Source organism: Anabas testudineus, chromosome 3, assembly GCF_900324465.2.
Source record: "Anabas testudineus chromosome 3, fAnaTes1.2, whole genome shotgun sequence".
Classification (NCBI taxonomy): Eukaryota; Metazoa; Chordata; class Actinopteri; order Anabantiformes; family Anabantidae; genus Anabas; species Anabas testudineus.
In genome coordinates this window covers 4034362-4059557 of record NC_046612.1, presented here as the reverse complement: position 1 = coordinate 4059557, position 25196 = coordinate 4034362, and the positions used below count along the sequence as shown (strand labels likewise).

General features: G+C 40.2%; 1 protein-coding gene across 1 annotated transcript in view; it reads right to left on the bottom strand.

The window, feature by feature from the left end:
* Positions 1-25196, bottom strand: part of kif26ba (kinesin family member 26Ba) — a 74331-nt gene that overhangs the window by 38928 nt on the left and 10207 nt on the right. Inside the window, 3 exon segments of the mRNA XM_026378380.2 lie at positions 2531-2712; positions 11535-11738; positions 11740-12255. Coding sequence (XP_026234165.1) covers positions 2531-2712; positions 11535-11738; positions 11740-12255 — 902 coding nt within the window.

Sequence of the window (25196 nt, the reverse complement as noted above, 5' to 3'; positions counted from 1 at the left end):
ATTTTATTTTATTTATACTGTATATCCAATATTACATATTACAAAATTACCTGAAGGGCCTTTACAATCTGTATAACAATAGCAGTCTCTGATCTTAGTACCTGAACTGGACAAAGAAAAATGAACCATTTAACTAGTAACTAAAATGATATAGTAATTTCTTTATCACTCACCATCTATTTAAAGCTTCAATCAACCATAATGAATGGTGACTAATTTGTGGCCACTTATTATTTGAAGAGGGTAAATAGAGGCAGAGAAACAGGCATCATCCATCCAGATAACAACGCCTTTCCAATTCTCCAATCCACTTGGGACCTATTCATTTACCCTTCTACCTCCAGCAACGCACACACACAGCCAAATCCCCAAAGATCCCCAATCCTCGGAGCATGCAGTAAAAAAATTCCTTCACTGATAGAAACTCCCTTCCCCCAGTGAATAGCAGCACACACACACACCTAGGAATGTACAGCATGTCTCTGTCCTCTATCCCAGTGTCCCCAGAGGGCCACTGCAGCACTGTGAAGATGGGACTCTGTTGTGTGAGCATGACATATTCACAGACAGATTGGTACTAATGAAAGATATTACTCACATGCACATTAAGACAGAGGTAAAGAAAAGGTCAGCGAGATGGGAAAAATTAGGTGAGGTATAAAAAAACGGCAAAGAAAGAAACGAGCGGGAGGAAGTAGAGAGCAAAGGTAAAACAAAGGAAGCAATTAGGTGAAAGGAGGAGGAGAGGAAGACGAAGGAAAAGGCAGGAAGGTGAGAGACGGGATAAACAGAGGAGGATGAGGTAGAAGAAAGGGATCAGGAGAGAGGAGTTGTGGTGAACACAGGGATTTTACCATGTGCAGACACAGAGCACAATGAGGTTTGAGTGTGTGTGTTTAATAAGAGTCTCCGTATGCAGGCCACGTCTGAGTAAAGACCAAGACAGTCATGGGATTTACCAGCATTGCACGGCTGCATCCGTTGACCATAAACAGTCTAGGTATAAAAGGTGCCAGTGTGACCATCCGTTTCTTTTTTGTCAATTAAACTGAAACCAGACGAAATGCATGCAGACACGAATGACTGGAAAAGTGGAGACTAACTAATATGTATGTAAAATGTTTAGCCGCAATCAAAAGCATTTTGTCACTCTGATTTTAAAAGGAAATTTAATTATAGTTTTAGTATTTGACCTAAAACAAGGAGAAAAAGACTGACGGATATTCGCGCATGGGGACACCTGCACCACTAAACAAACCATGTTCTTTCACTTAGAAGGTTAATACTCACAAATCAAGCCCAGACAACTAGTTGTGCGTTTGGAATGTCAATCATGTGCGTGTGTTTGCGTAAAATGGCCTTGTTACCTGACAGTTCATGAGGGCACGGAAAGAAGGCGAAAGGGAGAGCGTGTACACGTGTATGTGTGTATGTGTGTGCGCACTGCTGCAGAATTTACGAGCCAGGTTGGTCACTGGTGCTTCAAAAGAAAGACAGCACTATGTCTGCTACAGTGAAACATGCCGGTCGTATATCAAACACACACACACACACACACACACACACACACACACACACACACACAAACACACAGATTTAGAGAACACACAAGCACAAGAGGCAGGAATGTGCATAACAAAAAGAGAAGAGAAGAAGATGCACAAGAGAGGAGATGACATGCAGGAGTCAGTGTGAAAGTGAAGGAGAAGCATCAATATCATTTAAAATGTGATTTAAAGCAGCTCATTAGATGCGACGTCTCAGCAATACTTCACACACTGCGACACGCTCATAGTGTTGTGTTACCCATGAATAATTTACTCATTCATTTTGGGCTTGCCATGTTTATTCATCAATAATTTACCCGCATTACCCGTGTCTTATTTATGTTATGCTGCTGTGCATTTATCTAGATTTGATTACACAGGTCATTGACAACTGGTGACTGGATAGTGTATTTATACACAAACAAAAGACAAGTGAGTACACTTATGCACAAATGTCGTATGTAATAGTATTCAGTTTTCATTACCTTACAGTGTAGTTTACACAAACCCAGCTTTTCATTCTTTCTGCTTTATAACATGAGATAGAAGGACTTTTTAAACTCAATAATTACTTTATTACATTCCCTCTAATGCTTTCTTGCCCTATATAATGCTTTTAAATGCTAAAATATCATATATCAATATCAGTGCATATTACAGTTCGGTCCCATATAGTCATATTGTACGTAGCTCTATTCAGTTGAATTCAAACAAAGAGGAAAATCTAATCAACTTCATTTATAGTGCAAAGAATTCTGTTTTGTGCATGATCGAGTTTAATTTACTGTAAAAGCTTAAATCACTGTGCCAATTTTTCTACAACGCCATGTGCAGCCTCTATGTTAAAGTAAAAGAGCTGCATGTTAGCACAGTGTGAACAAGTTTAACAGGTCTTCCTGACATTCAGCCACTGGAAAAAAATAATCCAGATGTATAAGCCTGTTCTGTCTGTGGTAGATGTGAAAGATGTGAAAGCATCTTACCTGGCAAAGAAAGATGCGGCAGCAGAGGTGGCAGTCGTAGCTGTGGTTGTTGCAGCTGAGGTGTGAGAGGGAGAGTTTGTGTGTGATGAAGAGTTTGTGTGTGAAGGAGAGTGTGTGTTGAAGCGGTTTAGGGCAGCTTCAGTCAGTTCTTCTCTGGAGGCTTCAGAGATCATCTGGGAGATCTGAAGAAAGACAGATTTTTTACTGTGAATAACATAGATTAGAAATTAGAGTGCACTTATCCCTCATCACACTCATCTTCCTCCTCTCCAGACAGACCTGACTGTACCTGTATATACACACACTAACAAATACAGTTCTGCAATTTATCTCTGGGCTTGTGTTTTACACATGAGCATGTTTATTTTAACCAGGACACAATTATCAAATTAACATGTAAAATCCATGCTCTATATTCTTTATGTTCCTTTTGTCCAATATATCTTTCTTGATGGTTCATTTAATGCATTATAGGATGATGTGTGGGGTAATATATGAAGAATATCTGAATATGAATATTTCATTTCAGCAGAATATAGCAAATAAAAAGTTAGATCAGCACTTTGTTCCAACAAGTCATCCTTAGGAGCATTTGTTGTAAGCATGCCACCACGTTCAAAAGCAGGCATCGCTTGAAACTGCACCCCTTTGGGCACCTGACGCCAGCTGTCATCTTGTAAAATGGCACCAAAATGGTAGCTTTCACCCTACACAGTCACAAACACTGGACAAAAACTGTACAAACAAAATGATTTGGTTAGGATTAGGTACAAAGGTGTCTGGATGAAACTACCAACCCCAGGACTGGTGGTCAACAGCTCTACTTCTATGACAATGATACAGTGTGTGTGTGTGTGTGTGTGTGTGTGTGTTTTCTTGGCAGACAGACTGCACATAAGCTCCAGTGATCACAGTGAACCAGCAGCACAATGTTGTGTTGGTCTCAGGTATTCAGACCTAACCAAAAACGTAACGTAAAGCTGTGTATTTCTCTTTCGTCCACTTCTCTTTCGTCTACTTCTCTTTCACCCTTACGTCACGTTTCTTCATTTACTTTTCTCTTTCCATTTTCATTCCCTCTGTCCCTTTGCTTTGCCATCTAATTCCATTCTTCCATCTAAAGCTATTCATATTTGTCCTTTATTATTAGGTGTTGTTTCATGTCATGTGTGCTTTATTAGATCATATGTTGGAACAAAGGACAGTGAGAATGAAGAGAGAACGACCTTTGAACTTATAACACTGTAAAGAAATTACATTTTCTGATGTGTGTGTGAGATCTTTATTAGATTTTATGATACAGTATAAATATGACATATATGCATGTATGTGCATTATGTTTCCTTTATGTGCCAGATTCCTTAAGGTTATTTTCTGGCATGCTGACTTTATTCAACAGCTGTGGATACTGTAGATGGGAAAGGTGGAGAAAGAATGAGATGTGTGACGTGCAACAAAGGCTCCTGGTGGAGGTGATTTTACTTTAACTACTAGACATCCCCTATCTCTCTACAAATGTCTGCATATCTTATTGTGTTTAGGTACCTGAGAGAGCTGGTGTGTGGGCAGTGTTCGGCATTGTCTAACATCAGAGTCATTATGCTGGAGATACACATACAATACACACAAAGTCACACTTTCAGTGTAAGAGTGTGTATTGCATTTGTTTGTCACTGTGTATAAATGTGTGTGGATTGATGTGTAGACATGTGTGTGTAGGCGGCCCATTTAAGAAACAGATATGGATTATTGATTATAGTTCTTTATGTGCTGCCAGCAGCCCAACTGCAGATCACCTAAATAATACCCCCACGCTCCAGTACAGGAACTATAGCTCATGTGAAATTTAATTTGCAAGCATGTATGTCTTGAAGCATGTATGTCTATTGTGTATATGTCTGTGTGTGCCCTCCCTGGGTGTACGTGTGTGTAAATCACTTTCACTGCACGTACATTTACTGTTGAGAGCTCCTGAGGTCCAAGCACACAGGCCACTGCCATGATAAATTACCTATTGGAAATGAGATGCCTCTATGGTTTATATACCATGCACCTCTGTGCATTTACACCCATTTCAAATGCTCAGACTTGCTTTGCTACCATTGTTTTATTAGAGGAGTGATGAACATATGGAATAAAGGTTCATTGTGCTACATGGAATACCTGTGCAGTTGCACTGGTTACTCATTTATCCTGACGAATGCAAACAGTAAAACTACATGCACAGTGTAGAAACAAATTTCCCCACCGAAGGTTATTATGTGAGTTGAAAAATGGAGGAAAGGTGGTTGAATAATACGCAGCATTTAGTGGTAGAGCAGCAGCTCAGATTGCTGCAGTGGCCGCACAGAAACACAGACTCAAACAATAACATGGTGAATAGAAGGTGAGGCAGGTGATGTTTTCTACCTTATGTTAGTGTGTTAGCATGTTAGCAATCTCACAGACAGATTGACTGTCACTGTCATCCACAAAGAACAAGCATAGCTAAATGAAATGAATGCAGTGTTTATACTTACTTTTGTTATATAGAGAGATTTAAAAAGCTTTGCTGTCTTGTATCTCAATCTGGTCTATTTGTGAAACAGTGACGTCCTGATGGGTATTAAGCCTAATGTAAACTCGGTGTATGCAAGCTATCAAATGACAAAATACTGCACAAACAAAATAAACCACAGCATGATAATTCCTATTTAAAATGAAGATTCCTGCAGTGACACACATGGTGCATTAATGTAAATGGCATAACGGGTAATTAATTATTATTATTTTTAACTTTGTTTTTTGTTGTTACACTTGTGACAAAACAGAAAGTGTGGAGGATGCAACAGCTAAATGTGTTGATAATAATAAGGCAAATCCATAAAAACATGGCACATCAACATATTTTGCAGAACGCCTGGTCGTGGGATTGTACCTGTCAGTGTAGGATTAATGTGATATCTGATTTCCCTTGACATAGGAGGTGAAAAAAAACATGCACACTTATTCTGGCACTCTCACTCCTCCTCTTTCGCTTTACTACATCACTTATCCACACCTCTCTTTATCTGCGCTTAGAAAAAGGTAAAAGCTTGGTCATTCATCTTCATTAGAACAAAAACGCCACTTCTCCAGCACTCACCCTCCTCATCTGTCTCTCTTACTTTTATTTTATTTTTCCATCCTTTTCCAGCCACATGCTATAAGCAAAACAAGATCAAATTTGTGCCTGAAGTTCCAGGTTTGCACGAGAAGGGTGAAAAGAGAAATGGTATGTTTGTGTATTCACTTACGTGTGTGGTCCTGTCTGCTTTTATAAGGGAAAACACAATCTGTAAAACAATCTGAATGCTTACTGCACTAGAATGGAGGGCCAGAGAAAGAGGTTGCCCTTCCAGGATGAAAGTGGGATTGAAAAGTGGGGAACATATGCAAGAAAGAAGTTACTGAGCAAATGGATTCGGGGTGTTTATTTATTACACAATTGGAGATAGAGTTACAGAAACAGAGAATATATACCAGACAGAGAGAGGACACCAAGTAAGTAACAAGGATATAGCAAATAGTTATGCAAAGTGGAAATGTACAAAATGAAATGTAGTGTAAAGTAAAGTTCATATTAGATCACAGCAGTCTCTCTTTACTAACAGGCTATGTATGTGACCACCAATTATGTGCAGTTATGTGACCACCTTTTCCAGGAATAACCTGTGTGAAGATTTCCAGTGAGGATTTAAAGTACATCATAGTACAGAAACAGCACATTTGTAAGACACTGACAATCTTCTCTTAGCCTCAGACAGTAAACTCATCTCCATACTCAACCTGTGTAGGCATAAACATAAGCCTTTGACACTATAGATAATTTTTTACAGAGACTAGAACATGTCAGTATGATTAAAGGAACTGAACTAGATTCCAATTTGTTCATCTAATAATGAATCACAAAAACTAGCTATGGAGTTCCACAGGGTTCTGTGCTTGGAGCCATACTTTTCACTTTATATATACCAGAGAGTCTATGTTGTCCCTTACCCAATAAAATGAAAAACAGCTACATTAAAAGTAACATCCAAAGAGCTATTCAACACATCATTGCACCCAAAGTTCTGACTGGAATTAGCAAGAAAGATCATATTTCTCCTATATTAGCTTCTGTTCATTGGCTCATACAAAGCACTTAATAATCAAGCTCTATTATATTGTGAAGACCTCATTGTACCATACTTTCCCAGCGGAACACTTTATCTTAGAGGCAACTAGACTTGTTTAAGTTCTTAAAAACCTTCCATCCAGAAGAACAGCAGTTCGGGGATAACCATGACCTGGGTGACTGAGAATGTTCACAGACATTTACTCAACAGGTTTACTTGTGGTTTCTAGAGTTTCCAAATGTAGAATGGAAGGCAGATCCTTCAGCTACCAAGCTCCTCTCCTGTGGAACCAGCTCCCACTTTTTTGATAAAGGTATAGTTAGGGATGGCTCAGGTGACTCTAAAGCATCTCTTAGTTATGCTGCTATAGACACTGAGGGACCTCCCATGATGAACTGAGCTCCTCTCCTCTACAGCAGATGTACGTCTCTCTGTACTTTTCTCTCTCCTCTTTCCACTCACCCCAGCTAGTTGAGGCAGATGGCCACTCACCCTGAGCCTGGTCCTGCTGGTAGTTTTTTCCATTAAAGGTAATTATCATTTCTGGGTTTTCTATATAAAGCTATATAGTTGTATAATGAATTGAAAAGGCCCTAACCTTACTAAGTAATGTGTGTTGAGGTGCTATTCACTATATACATACTGAATTGAACTGAGTTGAATTGAAGGCAAGGATAAAATGAAATGAAAGAGTGGGAGTAAACTGTATATATACAGTATAATTGTATATGGAGAAAGAGGGAGAGAAATGGTGAGGCATAAGGGATTTGTGATGCACAGATTATGTTGTATAATTAAATCAGAAACGGACTCAAGGCAATCTATGCTTATACAATAAATTAAAGGTTAAAGGGAAAAGTAATTACAGGAATAAATGTAGTTTTATGTACTTTGCAGCACACACGACTTTATGGACACTAGTGAAATGCATACGTTTGTGATACTCCTATTTAAAGGATAGGGCCTGTCATTTCTATAACAAATCATCATACAGACACTAAAACCAACAATCAATTGCCTCTACTCACAGGTGAGTCTTGAACCTTATTTTGCTTATTTGTGTGTATTTTCTTTATTTCTTTTTTTTTTTTTTTGCAAGCCTCTGAATTACATAGATGCATTGATTGTAGTGAGACTACAGGTTTTCGGTGTGCTACACATTGCAAGAAGCACACATAAGTATCTGCACTGGGCACAGAGGCAGTTTACAAACTACAGTACTGCAACGTCCACATTCATCACATGGCACAGTTTCCCATGAAGGATTGTAAAAAGAGCAGCTATTAAAATACACTCAAAATAAATATTACAGTATCACAAACCCTGCAACTTGACCTTAAAATCTGAATTTGATCTATTGGGTTCTATATAACTTGGAGAGCCGTGGGATTATTTTATTTTATCCTAATTCATGCATGCAGGGAGCCAAAAAGAGCAAATAGAGAAGATTGCTATTTGGGCCAGTCCTCCAATCTTCAACCAGCTGCTTTGGTTTTAGGGTAAATGTTGGGGGCAGTTAGTAGTCATGGCTAGGATTAGGGTAAAGGGCTAGGAAATCCCTTATATCAGTGAGTGTCCTCACAAAGATGGAACTACAGAAATGCATGTGCTGTAGCTCACATCCTGTTTCTTTCAGCCAGATAAACAATAACACATACGTGGTGAATTAGGAAAGCTAATCTACCCATTGTTGAAATGAGCACACACAAACACACACACACACACAGAGGCATGCAACACACTGTATAAACCTGCTTTCAATTAGCTGCTTGAAGGACGGAGTGAGGGCAAAGAGACAATGTTAGATTTGTTTTCTCATTCCACAAAGAAAGAGAGGAGGCATGCAAGAGAGATGGAGAGAGAAGCTGAAGCTTTCATATAACCACCACCATAAAATGCTCAAAAAAGTAAATGCGTTTTCCTGATTTAACTGTGAAAAGGTTCAGAGTGATGAATGTGTTACAGGATAACGTGAATTGTCTCCAAATTCCTGTGGGATCAAAAATAAAAATCCCAATAAACATAAAATGTAGAGGCTGTCACCTGTAAGACTGCCGACCCAGGAAGATTTTAATGTCAGCTCCACTGGCAGACATGTTGCTCACTTTCTCCCTCTTTTAGCTCTTTGTCTTGTGGTGCTAAAGGTGACTTCAATGGTACGTTTAATCATTAAAAATAAAGAGATTGAATAGGACCACATGTGTTTCTGCCCACTGAATCCTACAGCAGCAGTTTGACTTTAACCCCAACAGGACAGGCATTCACTTTGCTGACGACCATGACCATGTTGGAAGCAATTTCTCATTTTGGCCTGTGTTAGATCATCTGCCATTGAAAGACCTTCTGAAAGCTCCAGTGATGCATCAGCTGCCATATTTTATATTTTCTGTTGTGCAGAAGCAAAACAGGGTTCCAAGTTCTCTGCCATTCATATGTTCACATATTTGTACACCAGTGTCTCAAAGTGAATGTGGTCTTATGAAATTGATCTAAATCCTTCAGTCAAACCTCTATTTATTTACTCATCTCTACTTTCTGTTCCTTTTTTTGATCGTCTCACTGCTCCTCCCCCTCTCTTTCTCTCCCAGGGTTGAGTCTAAATGATGGTGATTTATTATTGTGCTCTGTTTCTCCTTTACTGATGAAACATCCCTTCTGTCAAAGTCACAGCAGAAACAATCACCCACATTTCTCACTGATGTTAGTAGCACAGCACATAAAGACATACTCTCACATGCACATGCATCAATTGCACACCTTGATCTTAAGCCAATGAAAAAGTCTTTACCCTCAAATAATCCTTTAAAACTGAGGCAAAAGTCTTCTCATAACAAGCTAAATATTGTTCGTGCAAACACACTAAGACACATATCCACTTTTAATGGTGTCACCAGCACCTCAGGGTCATTACACTGACTTATAGTCATTTCCTCAAGAGTTGCCCTGAACCTAACCCTTACCCTTACCCTTACTTTAACCGAAACCTAACCCCATTGCGATAAACCAATTCTTCATCCTAAATTGAATGACAAATGTTATGTGGACCTACATTTTGGCCCTGAATTCCAGTTGGATGTCATGGTGGGGTTTTCTTACCATTAACCTCCATTGATGAACTGAGCTCCTCTCCTCTCCTCTACAGCAGATGTACTTCTCTCTGCACTTTTCTCTCTCCTATTTTCACTCACCCCAACCAGTCGAGGCAGATGGCCGCCCACCCTAAGCCATCATTCTGACAAAACCTATTCATCTTCATTTTAATCTCAATTGTAAAACCACCAATATATGTATGTGCTGAATACCCAAAACAATTGCTTTTTGCATTACTAGAAAACAAACATACCAAAACATATCTAACTAAATATGTTGAATGAAACCAAAAAACTAAGACACATCTTTAATAATGACTGGGCATCTAGCAGAAGGCAAATCTCCTTTAAGATGTGAACACAGGCCTGAATACATAAAGCCTCTAATGCCAAATTTATAGCTGACCAATAAAACAAGATAAGGAAACAAACCCAGAGATTTAACGCTGTCACACCCACAGTCTGTCTCTGTCACTAATTCAAGTCATGGGATGAATAGAAATCTACAGAGGGATGAACAGCGAGATAGAAGAGGGAAGAATATGAAGTACACACTGTGCAAGAAAGACTGGGGAAGGAAATAAATAGGTGTAAGGAATAACTAGTGTGTGTGTGAGAGAGAGAATGAGAGTGAAAGAGTGAAGGGGTACTGGGGGGTGTGACATAAAGTCCCCAGAGTCCTAATTATCCCTGTATGAATTATTACATCTGTAGAACACATTCATACACACAATCTTAACACACACTCACACACACCTCTGGATCTCCCCTGGAGTCTCAGCCTCCCTCCATAAACCTCTAGACCACTCGTCACCTGAGGCATTTTCTCCCTCCGACTATTCCTCCTCTCTTGTCTGCTCACATTCTCTTCTCTTCCTGTTTCCTCCTAAAACCATTTCTTTTATCTGAATTTTCCATTCGAGTCTCTTTTGCGGTTTGCTTGATGTCCTGCTTCAACCCAGCTGAATACGGCATCTCGTCTCAATTTGAGATGGTTATCAAATCTAACAATGTGGTTAAGTTGTGCTTTTGCAGCTTTAGGCCTTAATGGATACCTGCAAGCTCCCGTACTTCAGTATTTTACCTCCATACGTGTGTAATATTCCTTTGTGAGACTGCTTCAATGCTTTGAGAGCTGTAAACAGAAACTATAGTGGTGCTATTGAGTTAGCTAATTAGCTGTGGGCTATTTAAACTAACTGGCACAGATAAAAGTATGCCGAATTAGAGATTAGTTGTTCCTTTTTGTAGTTTTTCCACAGATGTCCAGACAAATATCACTGGATTACTGTGACACAGAAAAAAAGAAAAAATGTGATGATTCTCATGCTGAGGAGTGTATTTGTCCTCTGATTTCTGAGGATTTATGTATGTTTATTTTTAGTGGACAACAAATTTGATATACGCAGAATGAATAGGTCACACTGCATTTAAATATATGTAAATCGTGTCTCTTCTGTCAGATTTATGTTGTCACAGAAGGAAAATTAATTTGAACGCAGCAATAATCAGTGAAAACTTTGCAATCTTTGCCTTACAGCCCTCCCTGCTTATCTTACTAGGAACACACACAGACATGTGCACATGGACACACACAGTCACACACTTTGCCGGGGGTGAATGTAATAAAGGAATATATAAACTTTGTACAAGCTGAGGAGAGGACAGGAACCTGTATGTTAATGTTGAACACATTATCACACTACAGCATTTGATATAAGACCAGACTCCAGTTTCCTTTGTAACATTTGCAGCATTCTCATGAGAGCAGGATCTTACCTGGTACGGATATAGAGTAACTCCTCCGTTGGTTCGGTTCGTGTGCTGATGGGCCTGCAGAGCTGCTGTACTCAGTACTGCTCCACTCCCGTTATTACTGTTACCACTGTTATTACTGAGGCTGTTTACTCCAGTCACTGGTTGCTGTTGGCCACTAGCTGCTTTTCCTGAACTGGGGGACCCATTTCTTCTGTCAGGCCCACCTACCAAGCCCAAGGGAGCTGGGCTTGGACCCCAGTCTGTGCCCTTGCGGTTGTAGATTTGTAGGGGCACAACTGGAGGTTTGCACCCCTGAGGGGCTCCCATGGCTTGGGTTGGATGGTCCATTGCTTGGGCTGGGCGTTGGGGTCTGGCTGGGGCTTGGGGAAGGTGACTGGGACGACAGGTGAGGAGGATGTGAGGAGGCAGCAGCAGCTGAGGAAGAAGAGGAAGGGAGAAAAGAAGGAGCCCAGTCCCGTGATCCTGGACAGCCAGGTGCTCCAGATGCTCCCGCTGGACCAGGAGGTCCTTGAGAGCCATATCTCCCCATCAGTGAAGGAGGAGAGGAGGTGGGAGACAAATCCCACTGGTCAAGAGTGAGGACCATGTGCACAGCTTCCTGTTTGAGCTGAGTGAGGTGAGTAGCACAGACATCACAGCGACTGTCACGCTCGTTCCACGCCCGCCGGGAGCTGTTGGGCACCTGGAGTTTATCATGGAGGAGGAGAGAGAAGGAAGGATCCTGGAAGGAGAGAAACACAAGAAAGAGAGAGAGAAAAGAGGTTAATTGCTAAAATATAAAATGGAGGAACAGCTCAGTGAAGGTGACATAAACCATTTCTTAATTTTTCATGTCTTATAAAGAAGTTTACATCATTCAAAGTATATCTTAAACACCTCCGACTGCATTCTAGTTGTAATCATCAGGTAGTGACGTCTAAGGAAAGTTCCAGCCTTTCTATTTCTAGTGCATGGCCTTTGTTCACAAACATTTCATGGTCAAATCTATTAGGAGTCAGTATTCTCAGGTTGTTCAGGGACACCTCTGCCTCTGTAACACATCAAAACACCTGCAGGGAAGATACACCCAGGAGTGACTGCGGCAGAACATTTGACTGCTTTTACTAAGGCAAATTCACTTGTTCTAGTTATTGTTGTATTTTCAGGTTTCTAAGAATGCCGGCAGCATTCGAGATGCTAGAAAATATCTGAGATAAAAGCACAACATAAATTGCAATTTTCCCCATGAGGTTGGATCAAATATCTAAACATCAACAATATGATTAAAAAACACTAAAAGGAGGCCCATTATTCTCTCCCTCATTTCTCTCCACCCTGTCAGTGTTTGGTGAATTTGTTTGTATGCGTGTATGAGAGCAATTATGGTCCCTCTGTGTACAGAAATCAGGATATTTGTCCAATTTGTTTGCGCAGTTATCTGTGCGTATGTGCGTGTGCAGGTATGTGTTGTATCTGTGTTTGTTTGTGTGTGTGTGCATGTGTGTGCGTGTGCATGCATTTTCCCAGACTAATTGGAGCCACTTACATAGAGCAAAGCCACTCTAAATAACTCTCTGGTCTAAATATCAAAGTTAACAAGCAAGACACACGAACACACCCAGACGCCCAAATCTGTGTCTAAACCTCATTTGACCCCAGTGAAAATGTTTTAAAATATTTTTCCACAAAGCATTAAGTTCTTTATCTGACAAAAGGTCATTAAATAGAAATTGTTTCCTCCTATAAAAGTCTGGCTTTACTTGCATCCCTGCGGACTGATGGTGGGATTAAAAAGACTCAGTGTGACGTTGCAAGCTAATTGTCAGCTTAAGTGTGGGTGTAGTGTCGCTGTATTATCAGTGAGTGTATGTCTGCTCAGAAGCTCTGTAATTGAACAAAACATCTGTGGAAGGTGGTGCCAGCTCTGATGACTGTAATTATCCTCCCGCTTTCCACCAACCCACCTTTCTGCATCACTGAGGCCAGGTAACTTTGTAGGCCTTTGCCCTTTTCTGCACAAGTGATACTTACGGTAAATAGAGTGTGTGCCCATGGTTTTTTAATAAGAATGTCTCATTGTGAACATATTTGCTGCCCTCCCCCCTTTTCCTCCTTCTTTCTTCTGTGTGTGTGTGTGTGTGTGTGTGTGTGTGTGTGTGTGTGTGTGTGTGTGTGTTGTTGTGTTTGACAGCTCATCTTCCTGAACCCTTTACCTCCAGTACAAACACACACACATGCACGTACACACAAACACAGATCTGTGCTGTCTTTTCTTATCAAATCTCAGTAATAGCATCCTTCTGTGTCCACTCTACAAACACACACACACACACACACATACACACACACACACACACACAGTGTCACTGAGGTCACTGTGCAGTTAGCCTGAATTCTGTTTGTCTGCTTTCTCTTTTTCTGTCACTCAGTCCTGTCTTGCAGTGAAGAGCTGAGGCTGTGTTTCTCTTCTTTCTATCATTTATATGTTATATTGTGCACATTCTTTAGCACAGATGGCATAAAGTGAAACACAGACATTACATCCACAAACCTTCAAAAAAACAGGATAAACTTGATTTAATGTTGAATTGTAATGTGCAACATTTAGTGTGTGAATAAAAGCAAATCCAGTGACATTGTGTGGATCCATACTAGAATAAGCAGCAAACACATGGGACCTTTATTTGAATATCTCAGCGCATCATGCCAGGGAAGAGACTGTCCATGTACAGTATTAATCAAAGTGATGTGTAGGCTCTTTGTTCACGGACGTTTAGTCAATACATGAGTTATGAAGATGCACAATTTGTATGTGTGTGTATATTTGTGTCCAATCAATAGGCATGTGATGGACACAGGTTATGTCTGATCAGATTTAGACAATCAGGCATATTGACAAGCAGATCATTGAAAGAGAAAAATAAAAAATACTAAAAAATAATAGATGACTGACAGGTTAAAACAACTACAAGTATATGAGACACATTCAGAGCTCTTCTGCAGACACACTAATACATTAAATCAATCATTTATATAAGTGTGCATCAATGAGTGGTTGTTTAAACTTCCAGATGGACAAAACAGCTTAAATGCTGTTTAGAAAATACAGTACAAGTCATTTTACAAATGTCGGCCTAGCTATAGAATATCTGGATTAGTGTGTGGCCCGCATGCTATTAATGAAATAGGAAGTGGGAGGGAGTGAATGTAACATACTGTCTGCCCTACACAAATAAGCCCGTTACCTTTCCTCAATCAATAAACTGTCTGTGTGTGAAAATATGTGTGCACACAAAGCAGCATTTCATCTAATAGGAAAATGCAACCTCTCACTCTGAGAGCTGCCTGTTAGGTTAAATCAACAAACCACAAGATACACACACACACACACACACACGCCTGTATGCATGGCAGGAGTTTAAACCCTGGTGAGCATGTGAGCTCTGTGTGTGTACCTTTTACTTTGGTAAACTGAGTAGCATAATTAATTAGAACCTGTTTTTTTTAAAAACACACGCTCTATATACTTGATGTAAACTGTTTATGTGCACTAAATATTAAATGCACATATATTTGAACATATGCAAACTGTTTCTCTGACACACAGAAACATGTTTGCTGAGTGAGTGAAGCCAGACTGGAGGAAAGTTCATATTGAATCTAGTTTATTGCTTACAAATTCACTTTTTTTTACTGTGTTCAACAGCTCTGCTTACCCAATGGGTTATGACAGAAGTACAAAAATTGTGTATTTTCACAAAGACCATAGAGCAAAAACTGGCACGTCTTCCATCAATACAATGGACAGTGATTGTTGAGAATTACTCAACTATCAAATCTCATTGTACTTGTCCTGGAAATCATGTCATCTCTACTATATTTGTCCACCGACCCATGAGAATAGGAAAGAAAATACACTGTCAAAAAGAAAAATGACAGAGCAGGAGACAAAAGACACAAAGCATAGAGAATCATAGGGGCACTGTGAGGAGAGGCAAACCAGGTAAATGTTTGGGACCCTCTAAAAATTTTGAAAAGGGGCCCACGATGGAGACTCATATTGCCACATTTTGCAGAGACAGCTATAAACCCCTCTAAACCTCCAATTAAAGCAGTATAAAGTAGCTGCTATGCCAAAAACCCTAGCAGAGCCCCTTCTAGTCACAGGCGCTGTGCCCACTCAACGTGCTTGTGCCACCTGGCTAAAGAAACTTATGTGAAAATATGATGGTTTGAAACACGTTGAGAGCAGATGAGGTACAGGTGGTGGACTATTTTGCAGTTGTAGCTACCACTTTCAGTTTTTCTGTATTAAATTTTCTTTCTCATTCTGTCTCATCATGAATCTCATCGTGCTACATTCATTTGCTCCAATCATTTCACTCGATTTACAAGTGAAAACCGGATGTTTGCTCATTTTTCATGTCAGTTAAAATGTGTTCGACACAGATAAAATTAACTGCTGTGAACAAACTGTGAAGCAATTCTCCAATCCCTACTTTTTCTGTTCGGAAAGAACTGGAAAAGACAGACCTCTTGCCAAAATTCAGTGACAAAGGAACATTTGATCTCCCCTGGCTTCTTTCGCCCCGTCTGTATCTCACTGTCACACACGCTGAGACGCACACACACACTGCAGACAGGCGACCAAAGGAGCAGTGAAGTGGACATGGTGTATGGTCCTTGAGATGAGGACCCTGTTGTTCCAAATTAGCTGAGATTTGGGGAGCAGCCGAGCTGGCCAGTTGAAAAAAGAGGGGAAATGGAGTGGTGATTTGAAGGGTGGAAGAGAAGGGGGGTCTAGAAAAGAGAGAGAGATTTTTCTAATACTGGCACGCACCCACACACACACACACACACACACACACACACACACACACACACACACAGATACTGTCTTTCTCTCTGTCGCCACTCTCGTCCCTGTTCTTTGATGCTCCCCTTTATTATTTCCAGCTCATCTTTCAGTGGTACTGAATAACTTTGAGGTTGTTTACATTCCCGTGGTCCACACACGCACACATGCATGAGAACATAAACTCTCATTAGTGCAGCATTATGTTGCCAGACAAGCTAGAGTTCAGTCCAGGAAACAATCTTAAGGAGTTTAACATGGAAATCTAATGGGAAGCTATTTAATTTTCCATGTCTTTAAAGGATTTTACAGTATAAATTAAAGTTAGGGTTTATTAGCATTATTAGGCAATTTAATCAACTTGTGGTTAGATAAGAATGTCTCATTGTGAAGCGTTTAAATTTAGCAGAGTTGCTTCTCTCCTCTCATCTAACTGTGTCTTCTAGACATCTTCTCACCTTAGCACTCATCAGTATTCTGGGAGTGACTCAATCAGTCTCAGCACCAAAGATAGATCTATGTGTGTGTGTGTGTGTGTGTGTGTGTGTGTGTGTTTGTGTGTGATTCATTTCCTCATACAAGGGTAGACAAACAGCCTGAGCTCTACACTGTAAGAATGAGTGACAGAAAAAGCGAAAACAGAGAGACGGCATCTGAACTAACTGCACAGTGACCTCAGTGACTCTTAGTGTGCTGTGTGTGTGTGTGTGTGTGTGTGTGTGTGTGTGTGTAGTGGACATAGGAGGATGCTATTACTGAGATTTGATAAAAGACGGCTCTGAACTGTTTGTGTGTGTGTTGTGTGTGTGTGTGTGTGTGTGTGTGTGTGTGTGTGTGTGTGTGTGTGTGTGTGTGTGTGTGTGTGTGTGCACTGAAGGTAAAAGGTTCAGGAAGATGGGCTGTCAAACAAAGACACATCCCACACACACACACACACACACACCACACACACACACACACACACTCTATCCACCACTGGCTGGTATAAGACAGCGTTTTGACACTGGACTGTGTGATCGCAGCCCATCTGCATTATCATCTTCTATTTACCAAACCATAGGAATTCTCTACTATATTTAGCACCGGTTCATGGCATGAAACTCAAAAATGAGGAAAGATAAGACGATGGCACATCAGAGAGAAAAGGAAATGACAGGACAGGACGTGACAGTAAACAATCTTCAGTAACAAGGAGATGAGATGATTAGCTGATTATAGCCAGAATAATGCTGGTGAACTGCCAAGTATGTGTGTGTATGTCCTAATGTCGTTGTCTGCACAAACTGCACAACTTCGCAGCACTGGTTGAGGATTAATATGGAGGTTTTCGGGTTGAGGTTAGGATAAGGCACTACAGAGTGTCAGCTACATAAAGACGTAGGAGTGTGTGAGAAAAAGTGTGTGCTAGTGTGTATATGTAATCAGTTCCAGATGAGTGACCAAGGAAGGTAAACCTTCCCCCCATCCCCCTACTCATTTACCTCCTCTCATCGCTGTCCTCATTTATTCTTCTTCTACCTGCTACTGTTTACACTCTCTATATTCACACACACACACACACACACACACACACACACACACACACACACACACACACACACACACACACACACACACACACACACACACACGCAGGAATGCATGCATTTCTCAGCAGGTCCAGGATCAGTGAATTCATGCAGAAGAGCTGCAGACGGTCTCCTCCACCTGCTCTGACAACACCCCCACACACACACGACAAATGGAAACCAGCATAAAACAAGTGCACGAATGACACAGTGAAGAAAAAACTATAAATTGTGAGTGTGTTGGTGGCCCGTGATGTCGCACGTAGGTCTCATGATAGAGAATGATGGTGTGTCTCTGTGTGTGCATGTAGATGATTGAGTCTGGTGTCTGTGCAGGAGCAACATCAATAACATAGAGGTTATAAATTACATCAAACACCTCCACACCAAACGCATGGATGTGTGCACACACACACACACATAGGACAAATGTTTCACTGACACAGGTCAAGCACAGGTCTCTCGCTTTCTCTCCAAAACATACACTGTCACTTTTAACCTTTCTTTTGTGCTATTTGTTATAATATTAGATATTTATTGTCCAGTTTAAATACTAAAAGCATTTGACATTTACGTCAGCTAAAGACAAGAATGCACATCTGCAGACATCTAGTTTAAAAAGCTACGGCACAGTCTTGCAAGGAAAGAAAACATCATTAATGAAAACCTGTACACTTAATAAGAAAACACCAAATGAACTGTATGCATAGGTGCAGTACTTTGCTGAGAGACAGAATAGTGTTTCTGTAGAACACTGCAGATATAAGTCAAAGCAGAAACTGTTTAATACCCTGTTAGCAAGACTCTGGACACTGAGGAACCCAACTCATACCTCACCAGAAATGTATTTTCTGTTTGCTTAGTGACAAAGAACTCTTCTCTCTCTCTCTCTCTCTCATTCTTATTTATTACTCTAAGTCTCCTTTAATTACCATTTTAATTGGTCACTCCTTCATATGATGCAGGAGTGAATCTAGGAGTGGCTTCGGTTAGGACATTGTGATACACACACATAAATACACATGCATGAAGTCACATATGAACACATTTAGATAAACAGTCACACACTTATTTCCAGACACACACTCCCTCGTGATGTTGACATGTTATATTAATAACAAAGAAAACACAAAGGCTTGTCTTGCCATAGCAATACAGAAATTAATTAGCATACACCACTAAGTGGCTATAGGGGATGCAAATTACTTGCTGCATTCTGCTTTGCTGGAGACTTATAGAGTGTTTGTGGGTACATATTTGCATGTGGATGATTGTGTCTACTGTATGTGTATATGTGCTATCACTAGAAATACAGGTGTCAGATGTGATTACATCCATACCCACAAACTTAAATTGCTCTCTCAGTGAAGATCTTTCTCTCGTTGCCATAAAGTAGCTCATATTGAACACATGCTGATATTTTCTTTGTAAATGTTCCATTCAATTTCACTGATATTGGTATGGCAGGTTTTAGATTCAAAAGTCTGAATTCAGAAAGAACTTTCTTACACATCAGAGAGAAAATGCTTTGGGTTGCTGCTCTCTGCTAAAATAGAAAGAAACATAAATACAAAAAAGCCTACATGCATCAGGGGTACACCGTTTAACAATGAATAAAGTGAGGTGTACCATAGACAGAGGTGGTACGCAGTGCAATGAATGGTAATTATAGAGTGACCTACTGCAGTTGATGATGATGATCGTCAAAACTTGGATGTGAGGATGTGAAGATAAGTAAAAATAGTGAGTAAACATGGCAATTAACAGTCACGATAAAGTGCAGTGAAAATGACTTTTCACTTATCTATATTGAGTTAAGTTTTAATATTTTATGAGCAAAAATAAACACAGTTGTCGAGGCTCAGTCCGTCCTCCTTAAAGAGTTTCCAGTACTTTTGTACTCTAACTACTACTGTAGTAAAAGAAATCATCAATCTATCAAACAAAGATGCACAAAAATCTTTCACACACAGTAAGAAAAGTGGAGAAGATGAAAATGTACACTAATCAGCCACATTAACACTACCTGCTGCTTTTATTGTGGGCACTCTGACCAGTCTGCAGCAACACAGCCCTGTATGCAGCAGGCTGACACCTGACGATCATGGCGATGACCATGCTGAGTCCTGTCCACCGTCATTTTAAAGAACCTGCTGGTATTAATGTTGTGTTGTACACCCATGTGCATCCATGACATCATCATCACTGAATAAATAGCACTGTCAGCACTTGCTAAGGATCTTAGTCCTTCTTCTCAGGGGGGACAGCAGGGTTAATTCACTCAGAGGACAAGACAGTGGCTTCACATGCTTTGATGTGTTGGTCTTCATAGCTGTTAGTCCCCTTTGAAATCGTCTTTGAATGGTTGTGGGCGAGCCACTCTTACAAAGCAGCGTCAGAGTGAAGGTCTTTAAGAGAGGCCTTCAGAGAGGCTTTGAAGGACTCCCTCAGACCATGTTGATGACGTATTTCGGTCTGCAGCTCGCCTCAGGCTACGTTCTGTTGAGTCGACGACCATAATTAATTGGTTGCCTGGATTATCTAAGGTTAAGTGCTCATCGGGCATTCTGCTCCACACAGTTGTGTTTTCCTCACTTCATACACAGATTTAAAAATAGCATTGCTTGACCAGTGTGTGTGTGTGTAGTGGGAAGTTAAACCCAATCAAAGAGGCTACAAAGAACTGGAAACAGATGCTAAAGACAGATCAGATCTGTCACGCTCTCATGCGAACGGAAAAAGTGTTTTTGTGTGTATTTGTGGATTTTTCCATTTATGCTTCATGCATAATTAAGATTGTGTGTCTGCAGAGCTGTTTGTGTAGACACTGTATCTGTGGTAAATACAGTTTTCCTTTTAACAGTTTGAGCTATGAACCTCTTCACAGTTAATGTAAATAAGTGAGCTGGATGAAAGAAACCCTGTTTTTTATTAGCTGACCATCTATATCAGTGCCCAGCTATAAATGAAAAAGTTGTTACTGCTGTTTTTATGAGAAAAACGTGCTTTCTGGTCCCTGTTTCTAATTTATCTGCTTATCCATGGCGGTGCCTGCCTGTAAACTAACTGCATGTACACTCTGCTGCTTGTTTTTAAATTAGTCCACCATCTGCACCCAAGTTGCACTGATCAAGAGGCAGTTGGTGCAAAGCTATATGTGCAAATGATCTGCTTCTGTTGTTAGCTAGTTGCCCATTAGCTAGTCTGGCACCTGAATGTGCTGTAGATGAGAAACATGACCTCAGTTTTAATTAATTTCAGTTAAAGTATACATGCATGTTTTTGCAAGGGATAATTCCAATGGTTCAGGTGGCTCAAGGGAGGTTCTAGTAACAGCTTGTTATTCAGAGCTTGTTTGTTTCCACCCTCTCTGTTGTATTTCCTTCAACTGTCAACAGACAGAAACAAATATGAGGTTTCATTTAACAAAGGATGTTTAAAGAGATATTTACCACTTAGCTCATTGGGTTTTTTTATGTTTTATGAATCTAAATAACGTCTGAAAATCTAAATATTCACTGCTGTTCGTCTGTAAATAGGTTGTAAATTAATATCAGGACCTGAGAGAAAAGGGCCAGAATGTAATTGCTGCCAGTGAGAAACCTTTGAAGGCTTTACACCACCAAGTGTTAGTATGATGCTCCACATACAAGAATCCATGCCTCAGGCAGCATTAGTAGTGTCCTGTCCAACACGCTGTCCTATAGAGAAAGGTAACTTTCTCTGCACGTCTACTACTCTACTACCCTCCTCTGCTAAAATTACACAAGCAGCCTCACTAGAATTAAACAGTTAATGGTCTTCACTTACAGTATGTAGTGCTTTTCTACCTTATCAGTACTCAAAGCTCACTACTCTGCTTCTAATTCACCCACTGATGCTGGAGCAGCCACACAGACACACTGAGATCAACTTAGGATTGAGTATCTCGCCCAAGGACACTCTGATATCTGGCAGCAGGACCCCACAATTGGTGGATGACCGCTCTATTTCCTGAGCCACAACTGCCCCAATTAACATCAAACAACAGCCTCTTGTACAGCAATCACACAATAATGGAGATTATTTACATCCTGGAGGCAAAGTATGTTTCAGGAACCACACAGAAACCTGCTGTTCCCTTTCAGAGGGTCCACCTCATCTCGACCTGTTGTAAGAACGTCTCTGATGATTTTTCTCCCTCATAACTGTTTATCCCCTTTTTTCATCCTTGACCACTTTACCTTTGCCTCTATCCCCCTACTTTCTCTACAGGATACCCTACTCTCGCTGCCTCTCTTTGCTCTCCTCTCTCTTTTCCTCTATCCCCAGTCTCTCTTTCCCTCTCTCTCTCTCTGACAGTGATAAATTGCCTATTGGGTGGTGTAATCCATCTTGTCATATCCCACACCTGAACACACATTCTCCAACGCCCTCTTACTCCTCCCCTGCTACCCTTTATTCCTCCTCTTTTACCCATCCATCCGTTCTTCCCTTTAGTTTTGTTCATCTAAAGATTATTGATGGATGGAAGGTAAAGATCTGACTGACAATTCCCACACACTAGGAAACAGTGTGTGTACAGAATGTGTCATAATTAAGCAAAAAGGTAGAGTGTCCACCATGAGCTACTGCACAACCTGATTCAAAGAGTACAAAACATGTACAGAGTCACATGCACGAGATTGTATCTGGCACTTCTGCTTGTAGTGAAACAACAACTTAAATATTGTCTATGGGTTGTCTATGATGTTATTTATTGCACTATTGCGATCTCATGGTTAGGACTAGTCCATTTAAAATTTCCTGATTTATTTGAATTATGTGCAACTTATTTAGTTTTATATGTTTTATCTGTCAGTCTATGAAATATATAAAAAGAAGTAAAAACAGCCATGCAAGCAGCTCTGTGACGCTGCACACCAGCATGCTAACATGTTTAGGGTGACAATACTAACACTTGTACAATCTGCATTTATATTGACATAAATATACTCACTAAATGTATAACAGCATAAACAAACTCACCGATATGACCATTAAACCAATTTGTTAGGTATCACCCTGAAGGCTTATACAAAGAGGTTTTATGTGTTTTTACATAAACTGTAAACCTCCTCTGGGTGCGCTTCAATCATCCTGCAAGTCTTTAAAACTAAAACACTATTTTAACAGTTCTACATCCATGAAAGTCAACCGAGCGTGCTCGCTCTTTTCCAGACTTCATAATCGCACAGTAGCACTCTTTCATACATGAGAGCTCTGTAAAGCAACCACAGTGCTCCACTGTTGATCACTGGGCTCCTCAGAGGGAGCAGCTGAGGTTAAAGAGTTGCTGAAGAACACACACACTGACAGAGCGGCAACCAGGTTTGACATGGACCTCAAACCTGGATTCAAGATGGAAACCATCCGTCCAAACGCTTGCATTAGCAAAGGGTGAACTGATGCTGCTCCAGAATATATAATCAGTCACATATTGTTCATGCTTTGTTGTATATCTGAGATTTATTGAGATGAATGTGAGAAAAAAAGAGGCGACACACAGAGTCATAAACTGAACCATGCTTTAATATAGCTCCAGCACTGTATGTATCTTGGTGTACAGTCAATAACAGACAGCAGTAAACAACAACAACCATTTCAAACCCTCTAAATCGAGATCTGCAGGTTTCAAGTGCTCAAGGTAATTGGAAAGTTTAACAGCTAAAGATCTAGAGCTCTAGAGCTATTGTCTGTGTCTGATTGAAGCACAGACTGGGAACAAACAGCCAATTTAATTCTATCTCTCTCTCTCACACACACACACACACACACACACACACACACAATCTCAGTCCATCTTTGCCTTGTTATCCTTGTGTAGCCCTGCGATTCGTTACCTCTCCTTTTTTTTTTGACTAATTTATTTTGACCTTTCTCTTTCTCCATCTTGTTAATGAGCTGCAGAGATGAGTCTTGTGAGGACAGAGGGGATGCTCCTGGGCACAGATGAATGATAAACATTAGGAGAAAGTGGATGATATTTATGTCTCTTAGTCAGCAAAGGGTGAATGAAAAACAGATGGAAAGAAAGGGAGCATGTGGAGAAAATGATTTGTTTGTTACTTAGATGATATAATACCAACTGTATTACTGTACAGTTTTTATATCACAGTAAATAAGCACATAAATAAGAAATAGTATTTAAAGTTAATGTTGTCAAAAACCTTTTTTAAGATTTGAATCTAATGACTAATGAGTAACATCCTTTTTTAAAAACACAATAATTAATCCACCACTACTAGAATGAAGTCTAACATGCAGCCAGACTGGAAAGTGCAGCTTAAATGTCATCCTTGTTCTTATTTCACCTTCTGCCCTTTACAATGTTCATACACAATAGACTCACAGTCTTAAAACACACACATACAGAGCAAGAGCAAGAGGGAGTTCTCTTCTCATTCTATCTTTAGCATTAGTCCACCTCTGAACCTAAGCTAGAAAAGTATGCACACACACAAATGTCCTGCAGTGTGTTCTGTTTAGAACAGGAACGCTTTTACAGCCTAGTACATGTGAAACATGACTGGTGGAGCTCTGTCTCTAATTTTGACAGCGCTTTTGGTCTGTTGGCACACTAAGCTTTAACACTCATATTCACATGTGCAAGTCTACTGCACATTTGTAAAAGCAACTATGTCAGCGTTTTTAGGTCCTCACCATATCCCCTTTGTCTTCTGTGATCTCTATACCTCTTTCCTCAGCTTCCGGCGTGCCTTATAGTGATGCAGTAAAATAAGTCTGGATCTGACCAGAGATGCATTTTGGAAAGAAACACACAGTATGTATATGTCTTGCAAATTCTCCAGTTTAAAGTAGGAATGTTTGCCAAGTACCATGAAGCTATATTTAGCATTTTTGTTGCCATGATATGTGTCAGACCTGAAACACAGTGTTTCTCAAATACTGTATCTATGAAGTCACAGGAGCAGTTGTTCACATTATCTCATCAGTGAGCTCATATTCTTTAAATAAACCTGCAGCCAACACAAGCACTGCACTGCAACAAGGCTCCGGGCAGCTGTATGTGCACACATGGGTTTATACTGTATATCTATGTGGGTGTGCATGTGTTGGACAGAGAACAAATGGATTCATCTCTCTCTGCTTCAGTTTCTCTAGTTTTATCTGCATTGACTAGATGCATAATTTTATATTCAAGCCACTTCTAAACAACATCAACATCAGGACTAAACGTAGACAAATCTCACAGAACCACCTCACTTCATATGCTGCAGA